This window comes from Lepidochelys kempii, chromosome 1, assembly GCF_965140265.1.
Source record: "Lepidochelys kempii isolate rLepKem1 chromosome 1, rLepKem1.hap2, whole genome shotgun sequence".
Lineage (NCBI taxonomy): Eukaryota > Metazoa > Chordata > Testudines > Cheloniidae > Lepidochelys > Lepidochelys kempii.
The window spans coordinates 35,914,138-35,928,524 of NC_133256.1; the positions used below are offsets into that span (position 1 = coordinate 35,914,138).

General features: G+C 40.8%; 1 protein-coding gene across 2 annotated transcripts in view; it reads right to left on the minus strand.

The window, feature by feature from the left end:
• Window positions 1-1,952: 1,952 nt before the first annotated feature.
• Window positions 1,953-14,387, minus strand: part of SLC35F2 (solute carrier family 35 member F2) — a 33,303-nt gene continuing 20,868 nt past the window's right edge. The window contains exons 5-8 of one of the 2 annotated variants that reach the window (XM_073320315.1): window positions 12,909-13,065; window positions 11,931-11,983; window positions 10,587-10,741; window positions 1,953-2,768 (exon numbers count right to left, since the gene is read on the minus strand). In XM_073320315.1, the coding sequence (XP_073176416.1) occupies window positions 2,544-2,768; window positions 10,587-10,741; window positions 11,931-11,983; window positions 12,909-13,065 (590 nt within the window). In that variant the 3' untranslated portion in view covers window positions 1,953-2,543. Of the gene's footprint in view, window positions 2,769-4,877; window positions 4,930-10,586; window positions 10,742-11,930; window positions 11,984-12,908; window positions 13,066-14,387 lie in introns of those variants that run through there. The other variant, XM_073320402.1, reaches the window with a different exon arrangement.

Sequence of the window (14,387 nt, forward strand, 5' to 3'; positions counted from 1 at the left end):
CCTGGCCTACCCCAGTGGGAGTTTTCAAAGCATAGAGTAAGAGCTTGTATAAATCAGCGCTAACAGGGCACCCTCAGACAGTGGGAAAGATCTCCAGGGGGCTCTAGGAGTTTGATGGAGAGCTTTGCCTGCTGCCAAAGCACAATGGAATACCAGTTGAGTACCCCTCACATTCAAGGACTGCTGTGACATGAGGCGAATGATGCCACATAGCCACAATGCCCTCCCCCGCCACCGTTTTGAGGAAAGATTTTGGCACACAGGAGCAGACCTTCCTCTCCTTTCATCCCCTCAATGGGACATATCAGAGGGGAGGGTGTGAATAGCAGAGCTCACTTACCTTTGTTTTCACCATTCTCCCAAGCAGTGTGGTCACTGCCTCTTATTTTGCCTGTGTCCGTTTCTGATGGACTACAAGTCAGGTAGCGTTTCTGTTGGGATGATTATTAGATGCTAGTGCTGTAGCCTTGTACTTTCTTTTCTTTGTTCTATGATTAATTCACCACTTGGGTAAAGGAACACACTGTTCTTTTGTGTGTCCTACTTTCCTGCTTTAACTAAAATGGCTGTAAGTAAAGACAAAAATGCACAGTCTTTGCCATGCAGCACTGCATACGGTACATGTCAACGCGCTATGGAATATGACAAACCATGTTGTTATAATATAAACTCTTAGTTTAGAGAATGGATTCTTGACGCTCCATCTAGTGCCCACACAAAGTCAATACTAGTACAATATGCCTATGGTGTGATCGTAGAGAGACAAGGTGGATGAGGTAATATCTTTTATTGGACCAACTTCCTTTGATGAGAGAAGCAAGCTTTGGAAGAGCTCTGTGTAGTTCGAAAGCTTATCTCTTTCACCAACGGAAGTTGGTCCAATAAAAGATATTACCTCCCCCACCTTGTCTCTCTAATATCCTGGGACCAACATGGCTACAACATTGCAATACAGTCTGATCTGTAACTAAGGAATTAGGTTCAGTGTTATGTACCCTTCACCTATGAATCCTGAGTGGTAGCATTTTGCACTCATGTTGCACTGGTGCAAATGGCAACACAAGGTGCAAGGCAACAGAGAATTGGACCCAAATGCTTTTCAAAAAGCATCAGCAACTCTTCTAATCCTTGTCTGTATGAAGTATTCAGTGTAAAGGCAATATTGAAAAATAGCCACCTCACTGTGTATTGAATATTTATTTTGTGATTGCTGAAGAAAATTGGATAAACCACTTTGCTCAAATGAAGTACAACAGACCTATACAAAAAACAATCACATTGTAATTTGATACCCAGTATCTTCTAAAGAGGATCATTTACCATTTAAGACAAAACCTGTTAATTTAAAAAATAGTTTGGTCAGTAAAAATCGATAAATACAGTCTTTAACAGAAAGTGAAATTCCAACAGGCAAAAACAGAGTGAGAACCAGATCTTCAGCTGGTGTAAATTGACACAGTGGAACTATGCAGATTTACACCTAAAAGTCTGGCCACAGAATGTCTAAACAATCTCAAAACCTCACTTTCATGTAGTGACAGATCAGTTTTAATCACAGATTAGAAATGAAAAAAAATGGCACAAATAAAGACAAATTAATTACAAGTCTAACAAAAGTACTTAACATTTTGGAGAGCCAGAGATCATTGCTACAAAGAATGAGCTGATGTGGGGCACCAGCAGCATCCCCACCCATGTTCACTTAGCGGCATCTCCCCCTTTTTAAAAAAAAAAATGTGAACTGCCAATTTTGCGTGTGGCTCCAGTGAAGGAATGAGGTCCTACATCACTTTGTAGATGTACATAGGTATTATGAGAGAGAGTGAGAAGGGGGATGAGGAATATCTTTTATTGGACTAGTTTCTGTTAGTGGAAGGCACAAGCTTTCAAGCTTCACAAAGCGCTTCTTTCCTGAGACCTGAGGAAGGGCTTTGTGAAGCTTGAAAGCCTGTCTTTTCCACTAACGGAAGCTGGTCCAATACAAGATATACCTCACCCACCTTATGTGTCTCATATCCTGGGACCAACACAGCTACAACATTGTAAACATATGTATGATGGCATGTAGAGCTAGATCTTGCAAGGTGCTGAGGGCCTCTTGAGAAGTGCCGAGTGCTCTCAAATCCCACTCATTTCAATGGGAGCAGAGGACACTCCCTTAGCACCTTGCAGGATTGGGCCCTTAATAGTTAACACACAACAAAGGATTTCTGCTCCAGCTAGTGACCTGAGAGCTAGCTTTGGCTTCATCTTTGTAAGGCATTTGCTCTTAAATTAATCAAACTTTCTGAACATGAGGTTCTGTCACTTCCCAGAGGCTTCCAAATATATTTCTACTTCACTTTAAGGGACAGATCTTCAGTTGGATTAGATTAACATAGCTTCATTGATTGAGGATCCAGCTTTAACAGCTAAGCGTTTATCCAGTGTACTAAAACAAATGCAGCATGATGTACACTCTTGGCAACAGAGCAGTTCTCCATATCGATATTGAGAGATAATTTTGGCAGTATAAAGGCTTCCTTTAAAACGCTGCTAGTTTTCTAACCCGTGTTCACCCGCACATTTTCCTCTTTAGTAAACTGTACAGTAGCAGCAGGAGTTTCCTGGTGGTTCTCCTCAATTTTTAGTCCAAGGTTATCAAACCCAATGCTGGCTGGTTGTGGCAAACTGGTTGTGGCTTCTTCTGCTGTTCGAGTTGGAGTAGAACAGTACAAAATGAAGCCCACCATAATGACACCAAAGGACAGGAGGTAGAGACCTGAAAACTGACAAGGATATGGGGAGGGGAAGGGAAATAGATGTGGTTAGTAATCCTGACTTATGATTGTACCTTGCAGAAAGAGCATCAGTTACAGCTACACTTTCTTTATGACTCAATATTTAGAGTGCATCCATCACCATAGTATATAGGGCCCAAAAAACAAAATTCAGAAGCTCAGTCCACTGTCAGACTCAGACTGCCTTATTGTTCTCTCCACTTCCCCTTCTTAACACGGGTATACAGGGAATTGTTGTCCTAAGTTTAGACACCCATCTTGACGGATGTGACCAAGGATAACATGGTTCTAGATACGGTGATGGCAAGGAGTAATTGTTTATGCAAGTGAACACTAATGTAATGTACCACTGAGTGTTTTCAATTTTAAATGCAACATGGCCAAATTCTGTGATGGATTTACTCCAGACTTTCACCTGTGAGAAAGAATTTGTCCCTGTTGTTGGAATTCTGCAAGTCACTAGATCAGTAGGTGTGTTGTACATCACTTTTAACCATTTGATGTGCTATATACTTGTTATTACTGGGCCAAACCTGTTTTTCTGTCTCCTGATATACACCAGTTTAATTTCACAGAAGTTATACCAGTGTAAAGAGATAACTACTACTAGGTGGATCAGGCAAACAGGAATTGGTCCATTATTATCATCCAGTAAACTGTTAACATTCTAAAAAAGGAAGGATTACTACAAACCATCTTGATAGGAAAATAAGAGTCCACTTAAAGTGTTGACTTTATAAAATTGGATTTAAAATGTAAAAGGATCAAATTACCCTCAGCTGGGAACAGTTTGTCAGCAGACACAAAAAGCTACAGATTTTCTTTCCAACACCATAATTACTGAAGCAGCTGGATGACTGAAATCAAAATATCCCTGCAAAAAACTAACTCCCCAGTAATAATGCAGGCCTAATATTCTTTTGAGGCCGGACCCTGCTGTCAATAGAAAGACTCCTATTGGTTTCAATGCATGCAGGATTGTTCCATATGTCTTTGTTATCTGGGCTTATTGTCTTATGGCTGAGATTTTCAATTATATCTTATGATTATTGTTTAATACTAAACAATTCTGATGAATTCTGATGGAGGTTTGTATTGTTTCACTTGTCTGCTAATACTTGCACTGACAGTTCTGGTGTCAAGAGGATTCTATTACCAACTACAATTAATGGTGACAAAGTCAGTGTCGAAAATTATTTTCAGCTGAATCAGAATGCAATATAGCAACCCAGCTTTAAACAAGTTCAGTTGCTTGGCGTATTGGCATGAATACTAGCCAGAACTTTTCAAACATTGGCCTCAATTTTAAGGAAAACAAGTAATTCCTCACAGTCACAAAATGAAGGAAAAATTGGGACTTCAGACTCAAGCCTCTTTGATAGCTTTGAAGGGCACCACATGATACTGCACATGGAGAGGTGAGCTGGCTCAGAATGGACAGGGGCCTGAGCTTAATATGGTCACGCAGGCACAACTGAAGTTGAACTACTAAGGAAAGGTAAATGGCTGCTACAATTCCAACTCCTCAGCTTCTACATCGAAGGATTTCAGAAATAATGTAAATTGTGCCAAATTCTGCTCAGTTACACTGATGTTAATCTGGAGTAACTCTTACCTGTAATGGAGTTACAAAAGTTTAAACTGAAGACAGAATTTTGCCTGTGGATGTCTACATTTTATTTATTGGTTCCCACGAAGACGGTCTGTTTTCATAGAGCCTTCGGTTTACGTCCACGGTTATCTTATAGCCAGGCAGCTAAATTCTCATCAGGCACACAGACGTAGCAAAGCAGAGTGTACTGGTGCCCATAATCTCTAATAAGCATGCTCATGCACAGCTTCCCCTGCTATGCCCCACCTAAAAGGATTATTCTTCTTAGGATCTGTGGCTAAGACTTTCAAAGTGACTGATCTGGGGGCGTGACTTTCTAAAAATGCTGAGCACTCAGCCCTGAAACTCAGGCCCTTTTTGGGGTGCAATCAAAACTTGAGGCACACAAAATAATCACCTTTGAAAGTCTTAGCTTAGCTGCAGAGCTATTGCCAGGTCCAAGGGACACACACAGGCATAAACATGAAGATCATACCTTGGCCCACCCAGGAATGCCTCTGCCTCTCAAGGAGGGGTTGTAGGATAGTTTCTTCAGGGCTTTAAAGGGAGATAATGAAAACAATGATCATACCCTTTTCCTTGCACTTTCACTGCTGAACATGGGATTTCTGTACACACAGCACCTGCTGTGACTTGGCATAAGACACACAACTCATCTCCAATCTGCACTGTGGATTTCTGTGACATAACATTGTACCATGCATGAAACTCCCACTGTCATTGATAGGAGGCCTGAGTACATAATGTGCAACAGACTGCTACAATATGGACTGGAGAAAGTTTTGGCTTCTGAATAGCTTGCAGCATAGGAACTGCAAGTAAGCAAAAGGGGTGATTGGAGCCCATTTGTGAGTACCCACAAAATGACTGCTGAAACTTACATCCATCCTGTAATTAGAGATGATGGTTCCCTAAGCTTTCCAATCATATTTATGTTTTACCTAATTATTGCACTGATGTCTTGTACTGACACCAATTATTCCAGAATATTTACCAGCCACTTTAATACAAACTCCGCTGGAATTTCTTTTCAATAGGATACTGCCAACTGCTCTTGGGGCACTCTCCCTCTAGAGGTCCTAGCTTCCTCCTAAGCTGTCCCCCTTTCTACTTCACATTAGCCCATTCAATCAACTTAGCTTAAAATGAGTCAATCAGCCCTTAAACTCTGGGGGTGTCTACCTATCATTTTCTTAGGCCATGTATACACTACAAAATTAAGTCAACCTAACTTATGTCAGCATACAGCCACCACAGTAATTTCTTCACTTGTGCATGCCTACACTTTGCTCATGTCAGCAGTGTGCGTCCTCAACAAGACTGCTTGTATCAATTGTGCTGTCAGTGTGAAGCATTGTGGGACGGCTTCTGAAAGCCAGTAAAGGTCAACCTAAATAACAGTGTCTACACTGACACAACATCGACCTAACTACATTGACCTTAGCTCTATGCCTCTCATGGCGGTGGAGTTATTAAATAGGCATAGCAGGGTGGTTATGTCAGCGGAACTGACATTTAAGTTTAGACACTTCCATAGTTAGGTCGTCATAAGCTGCTTTGCATCGATCTAACTCTGTAGTGTAGACCAGGCCCTAGAGGCAGCTGGGCATGGTGCTATTGTCCCTACACTCTCCCAAACCTTTCTACCTCCCCAGCCCTCTCCGTTTTCCTTCCTTTATAACTGGGCTTGTTTTCCTTATTGGTCCAGGCTGTGGTGCATGCCTCCATGATTGGCAGTCCCAGCACCTGTGCTGGGGTGTGGTCAGCCTGGTCACCTATAAGCCAGGAAGTCTGTCCTCCCACTTCTGCCTATGCTCTGTATGGGGTTTGCACCACAGACACAAAAACATTTTAGATGCAGGCGACTCAACTTTTTAGAGATGAGTCATTAGGAAAATTAAATTTGGATTTTCTGATACATAAGTTACTCTAACCACTAGAGCATGTGCTAGAGAATAAGGTATGTATCTTAGACACCAAGGCAGAGATACTTTTCCTGAAATAATAGAATAAAGGCTAAATCCTGGCTCTGAGTACAGGGGGCGCGCAAGGAGGAGGTGGCTTCATCATGGTCCAGGCATCGTGGCTGGAGCCATTCTCCCCGTGTGTAAATCTCAATGCCTGCATAAATAGCACAGCATTAGTTAGCTAGACGGATGGCTCTGGAAGTTGGGAGGAGGGCACTAAAGCAGCAACGGTCAAAAGCTACAGCCAGCATTCCTCCAGCACAGTCCTACTAGCTCTGTGGGGAGAGGTGTAAGGCCAGGGCTACGCTCCCACCCTGCTTACACAAATGCCCCCTGAAGCGTTGCATGCTAAGACGACTGCTGGCTGGCCTCCATCACTTATGCTCCGAAGACCAATCTGAATCTGTGTAGACAACGGCAGACTTTACAGTGACGGTGATGGGCATCAGATTGGGCCCTAATAACAGAAGCAGCCACACTACTTTGCTTCCTGCACTGGGGCAGGAAAGAGTCTCCCATCCTCCTTCCCCCTCCAGACTCATAGGCAGAGACATGTAATTTAACCCTTCTGGTGCACAGCAAGCAGATGGTCTTGTGGTGAAGGCACTGAACTGGGTTCAATTTCTAGCTCTGTCACAGACTTTCCTGTGTGACATTGGGCAACTTACTTCACTTCTCTGGCCTTCAGATTCTCTAGCTGTAAAATGATGATCAAAATCCTTCCTGACCTCGCAGGGATGGTGTGGGGCTAAATGTTTGGGAGAGTGCTCAGATACGATGGGGATGAGGCCAGATAAGAATGGGGGTTGGGATTAAAGTAGATAGCAGTGCTGCTCAGTAATCCAATGTCACTAGAACTCCTTTGGGTTGAACTCACTAAATTTGGGGGTGTGGAGAAATGTGTGGCACTGACAGCAGCCCCTTCCCTTTGGAACGGAAACAGAAAGGGGGTTATTCCTCAGGCACAAAGTAAGCCATTGTTCCATTCTTTGACACCTTTTGCCTTGGTAGTTCCACAGCTCCAGTGTGTTTTATGCCTCACACTGCTGAAGAAATAAACTCTCGCATAGTTTTGCTTGCCCTCCTCTTGCTGCTTTGAGAGGACAGATTTTGTTTCCCCTTCCACTAGGACACCCTCAGCATGTCTTTTAGGCTACTATATGTGGAAGAGGGCTGAGTTCAGAGGACTAAAAGCCCCATTTTAATTAGTGCCTCATGTACCGTATCTGAAAAACCAATATTCAAGAACAAGTATTTATTTGTTTTACTCTGTTTTATTCAGTCAGGCTTTGTTGCACCAATTTAAAGCAGCATAGAAACTAATTTTCGTTAAATCTGTACAACTTGTGTATGTAGACAAGGCACCATCCAATACCAAATCTAAAGTCTACTATCAATGTGATTGGTAATCCGGTAACTCCACCTAGTGTCCAGATTTGCAATAGACTCTTTCCTAAAAGTTTACACAACAGAAGCACGTTCAGAAAATATTTGTGGCAAACAAACTCTCTGTTCAGTCTTTGGAGAGCTCCTGGGGTTTTGGTTTGTTTGATATTTGCCACTGTATTTCAGATCTCAGCTGCAGCTGCATGTAAGACAATGACAGAAGTGATGTTCCCAAGGGGTGAAAATGTAATTCTGAAAGGGAGGGTTGGCCATATGAAGGCCCCCTGTGGGCCTGATCCTGTAAGGGACCAAATATCCTAATTCCCATCAATTCCAGTGGTAGGCAAGGGCTCACACCACCACACAGGAATAGGAATGGGATCTTCCCCCACCCCAGATACTGTTCTGTGATGAGCTTATTCCAAATGGCAATAATGAAGAAGGTTTCAGAGTAGCAGCCGTGTTAGTCTATATTCGCAAAAAGAAAAGCAGTACTTGTGGCACAAGTACTCCTTTTCTTTTTGCCAATACAGCCATATGGAGTAAAATGAATTTAGCCATATGGAGAAAAATTTTAAATTGGTTAGTCTCTAAGGTGCCACAAGTACTCCTTTTCTTTTTAATAATGAAGAAGGTTAACAAAACCATCATGTACTAGAAGACCACAGCCAAGAACCCCTGGGGTTAGCAGAAATCAGAAATGTAGAGCAGAATAAAGGCACTCTGTGGCATAAAGCTACGATGAAGAAAGAGATACTCTAACTTCACCTGCAACAGCCTCTGAGGGGGCTTATATGGAATATCTTTTGGTGACAAGAGAAAAAGTGTTCTTCTTCGGTAAGAGTTGAGTGGTTCCTTGCATTTTTTGTAGTATATTCAATCCCCTATACCTTTATAATCCATGAAACACCCTTCCTGGTGTCTTTGTGCAACAGCAAAGGAAATATAACATAACTTTGCTGCTGTTAAATACGCAAAAATTGTGCTTCCTGGTGTGTAGTTACCTAGTTCTCCCCTTAGACCTGCTTGTAACTGTAGGTACTGCATTAGTATTGCTCCATTCTCTCGCTGCCTCCCCGTGGCTGTTTTAAATTGCTTATGGAAGCTCTCTGATTGTGGAGTTGTCATTCTCCAGAAAATTTCATTCCTTGATCATTCATAGTGTGATCCAGAGTTCATTACTGCTCCTTTCGCCCAGGAAAAATGTATGATGGTTTCAAACACCACTCACTCCACCTTGCTTTGTGAAGACACTAGCAAAGAATTAATTTAACCTTCAATAAATTAGTCTTGCCATCTCCTCCACTTCCCATCGTGGCCTTCACTCTATTTCTATATGTGCCTGAAATTCTCTTCTAACTTACCCCCAATGCCTTCTGAAATCCCCCCTTCTTTTTTTCCTTTTTTTCTTTTTTTTAAGCCAACATTGGCTGGTACCAGATGCTTCAGAAAGAGATGTAAGAAACTCTGCAGTGGGCAATTATGGGACAATCTGCCTCTAGGGAAAGCTTCCTCCCAACCCCCATCAGTAAGCAGTTGTCTTAAAAAAGCCTCATGCTTCAGGGTTTATATATGTCCCTTCCAAAATTCTTGATTATCTTTTAAAAATATTTACTATTAGCTGTATAAATGTCTAATCCCTTCTTGAATTACACCATTAGCTGTTTGGTGCCAAGACACGTCATTGATAAGTGACTTAGAAATGGATGCAGTAACTGAGCTGCCTGTTACAATGCACAGTGCAGACATTTTCAGTCTCTCGTATTTACTTAATTTTTAAAATGAACACTGTTGAGTAGGTTAGATCCAAAATTTATTAATGCTCAAAACTGTTGTAATCTGGTGGGGAAGGTCAATTGCTACATATCTCTTCGAAAGGAAACTCTAGCCGTTGTGTGTGCCTGACACTACAATATTTCTGTTCTTATGCTTCAGAACTAAAATAAATGGTCCTTCACCTTTACAACCAAATCTGACATAAAAGCTTCTGATTTCTGTATGGCTGAGGGCAAGTGACCTTGTAGAGTAATACAGCTAAGCCTCTTAAGCAAAGTTCTCAAGCTTCTCACTAAGCTTTTCCATCTACTGAGAAGGTCAATGATTAAAAAGGTGATAGTAAGCTCGGAATGACTCTGGGTGCAAAGGATTAGCCAGAGTGGAAGGTTGTTTTTAATAGGACCACATGGCTACAACAGAATGCTAAAGAAACAAATCTTACAGAAGCAGTTCCACAGACTGTCCTAGTCAGAGTGTAGAACAGATACATTTGTGTTCAGAACTCAGTGTCTTGAGTTCTGTTCAGAGATATAACTGCATAGGCTTGATTCTTCTCTCACAGATGTCTCTAATAACTGATTAAACATGCAGAAAACATTTACTTTTCACATCAGCCCAAGCCATAGCTTCAGATGTAGACATGCTTGAACTTTTGATGAACTTTGGATCTGAACTTTTTAACTGGCCTGTGAGGGCTGACCAGATCTGAACACTCTCAAATTTTGGGTGATTCAAAATATGGATTAAGAAAAGAATTCTGGGACTAGGATGAATCACTAATTTATTTACAGTTTCTTGTGCTGATTGCAAGACTTTCTGAGGGTTTTGCAATGGTCTTTAGCAACTTAATCCAGAAAGTGTAAAATGAATTTTAAATCACCATCTACCTAACAATGCAGTATTATCTAATTAAACTTGAGTCTTCTGATTAACTTTTTCATTTCAATGATAAATGAATGATGTAATCTGCACAAACTCACAGCTGCAAATAGCTGTTAGAGACAGTTAAAATGGTTATGCTTTGGAATGAAACTTAACTGAAACCACAATTGGATGTTTGCTTACCTTATAGCCAAACAGGAACAGTCCAAAGAAAAGACTGTAGAGATCAGCTGTCAGAATGCCCAAGTTGACAGAAGTAGCGCTAGTAACTTTAATCACTACTGGCATGAAGCTGTACAGCCCAAACATACAGAAGGCAAATGCCACGAATAGTAACACTGAAAAACAAGACAACAATTTACACTAAAAGGGATGAATAACAAGAGAGCAAAAAAGGCTGAAGTTCTTCAGAACTGTAAACCTTTGCACATTTTATCAGGTGCTACAGTCATACAAATAATAAACGTTAATCAGACTGGGTACAAGCAAATTCCTTACCCACAACTCTCTTGTATGGCAAAAGTAAGCAAGAAAGAAAATTACAGTAACAAGGGAAGTCTTGTACAGATTCAGACGCGGTGTGGATGAATGGCAGGGAGGAGGTACTGAATTTCTATACAGAAATCCCTTGATCACAGGGAGATGAAGGAGGGGGCCTGTCACATCAAAAAAAGGAATAATCCCGTTCCTTCGTTCTTCATTGGATAATATTAGAGCTGGTCAGAGAAACTTTGATGGAACCATATTCCAGCTAATATGTAATTCCATCTAAATCAAAACACTTCATGAAATCATGTCATTTTTGCTGGAGTTTAATTTCAGAAGAAATCAGAAAAACTGCAACAGGTTGAAACATCCCATTTTGACCCTTTCAAAGCAAAACTTTTCAAATTTTCATTTTGAAATGACATTTCATTTCCATTTTTTAAATATTGTCTCATATAATACAAAAGAAAAACATTGGAATTGAAATGAAACATTTTGATTGACCCAAAATGAATTCTATTTTGGAATTTTCCTTTGCAGACAATCTCAAGATTTTTGCTTTTCGCTCAGATTTGAAACAAAGCCAATTCTGAAATCTTGATCTTTTGCAAAACTGAATTTCTGTCCTCCAATCAGCTTTAGTTAAGACTACCTTTGCCTAGAGGGGACACCAGCATCTGCCTGAAATATTCTGGCTGAAACAAACCCAGTCAAGACAACAATGATGTTGGTGGCATGAACAAAATATTATGAAATAGCAGCCAATTCCATAACTTCTGTCTTGATTGGGTCTTCTGTCCTTTGACGGTCAATGTGGTTCAGTTCTATGGACCTACTTGGCTTTTGGGGTCCAAAATCTGTAAAGCTTATCTCTTTGCTACCCAGAGTCTGCACAGAGTACAGCTCTTCTTTAAACACAGTATGAATGTTGCTTGTTTTATGTCAACAAATGAAATAAAGGCAAATGAAGATATCACAGCTCTGATAAATTCATTTTTCTGAGGTTTTTTAATTTATACATTCATTTTACTGTATACATACCAATTTTCCAGTTCCACTGAATGTGAGCTATGTCCGTGTGTTCCACAATGGCTCTACATAAGAAAAGACATGCCACAGTGAAAATTATTTTGCATTGTTTTCACTGTGTATTCAGTGACTTAGAAATGGATGGATTTAATCAAATGATGGATTTAATTACAAGCATGTATAAGAAATGTTTTGACTTTCTGTCTCTTTTATAATAAGGAAACAATACATAAGAGTTAAATAAAAGGGCTCTTGCCTTTCACAGGTTCACTTGCTATTTAACATACCAGCTGAGAAAATGATTAACTGTGATGCTGAGAGGTGAGGAACATAAAATTAGTTAGTCGGCTTTGTTTGCCTGCTCTCTCTGTCTCCATGTTTGTTTGTAATAGTAAATGTTGCCTCATTTTTAAATTCAAGCTTAAACATCACAAATACCCCTCTTTAATCATTCCTTTTCTTTTGAAATAAATTTTAACACTGATTTTTTAGTCACTTTTTAGAAAATCACAGAAGTCATTCTGCCAGGGAGTAACTTCTGCAGGTTCCCACTGGAAAAACCTTTACAGAAATGCAATCCTGTGAGTAGTCTTTCCTCACATGAGTGGTCCCATGAAGGTCAATGAGACTATTCACACAAGTACAGACTATGGCCCAGATCCTCAGAGGTATTTAGGTACCGCACTCCCACTGAAATCAATGGAGTTTAGCACCTAAATGCCTTTGAGGATCTGGGCCCATACTCAGAGAGGTTTGCAGGATTGGGCTTCAAGGGTGCTACATGAAGCAGCAGCATGTATGACCTAGGCAGAAGATGTAAAAAGGAAATGAAATGCATGCTGCAGCTCAAAAAAAGGACCCCAAATGCCTACGTAAATGCAAACTTAACAATGAATTAATTTAAAAACAATAGCACCATTTGGTGGTACACAAAGAAATCATTCTGCAGTGTTCTTAATTAGGGTTAAAGTAAATATATTAGATCCTTACAGCTGTAGACCGCTGATAATAGTCCCAAACAAGCCCACCATTCCTAGAAACTCCACTCTGCTCAGATTTTTCACAATGTACTCCTCACTCACATTAGAAATGGCATAGAAAGAAGCACCCAGCAGAACTAAGACATCGCCAATCACCACGTCACTTCCTGTACAGAAATATTAATCCACAAAAAGGGAAATACTGTAAACACTTTTTAGCTTTTTTTTTTTTAATAAACAAGTTTATTTCTAATGTCTTCACCTTTCAGGATAGGGAGAGGGGAATGTTTCTGTCCTGCTTGTGACCTATCACTTGCAAACCAAAGGCTGACAATGCCAAAGGCTCCAGCCGCCCTTGCAAAGTTTGGGGTCAGCTGAGCTTTTGGTTTTTATTTTAAAGGTTAAAACACACTTTAACTCACCAGCTGTTTTATAGTAAGGTCCAGTTCTATCTAGTTCTGCTAGGGTTAAGCACTGTGTGGGAACTCCAGCAGAATCCAGAAGAATTCTAACTTTCAGACCATTGATTCAGTTCTTCTGCATTAAGGGCCTGATTCAGCTCCAATTAAAGTCAATTTATTGATTTCAGGGGGAGCTGAATTAGGCTCCAAGTCTACAAAAGCTCTTAAATGGGTGCTACAAGTCTATGATTGCATGATATGGACTAAAATAAGCCTTTTATACTATACTAATGGAATTCCCTGTAACGCCAACAGTCTTCAGGTAATGCCTTATGCATCAGTTCAATAGCCAGATCGTTGCTCTCATTAAAGTCCTTGATTTGATTTAAAACCTTTTCCCCAAGCAGTTTGATAATCATTCTTTAGGAAACATGACTGGGAGCTGGGGGAAGGACTGAGAGAGTCACTTCTTGCAAGAAGTATAGCTATGGGCTTGTCTACACTTACATTTTATAGTGCTTCTAACTTGCTGGCTCAGGGGTGTGAAAAATCACACACACACACCCCGAGCACAGCAAGTCTGAGCGTTTTAAAGCACTAGTGTAGACAAACTCCGAGTATTGGGAGCTGTGCTCCCAGCACTCAGAGCTAATCCCTTGGTGGAGGAGAATTACCAGGAGCTCTGGGAGAGCTGTCTCCCAGCGCTCCCGCGTGACCACACTCACACTTCAAAGCGCTGCTGTGGGAACGCTCCTGCGGCAGCGGTTTTAAGTTTCCAGTGTAGCCATGCCCTATGTTGTATCTATGATGGATGAATCATGACAAATCTAGATATCTCAGGGAAGGAAGATTTTCCCTTTGGACTCTATTCTGTCATAGATTCTAAGGCTAGAAGAGACCATTGTGATCATCTAGTTTCACCTCCTGTACAACAAAGGCCATAGGACTTTCCCAAAATAATTCCTAGAGCCGATCTTTTAGAAAAACATCTAAACTTGATTTTAAAATTGTCAGTGATGAAGAATCCACCACGAACCTTGATAATTGTTCCATTGGTTAATTACTCTCACCATTAAAATTTTACACCT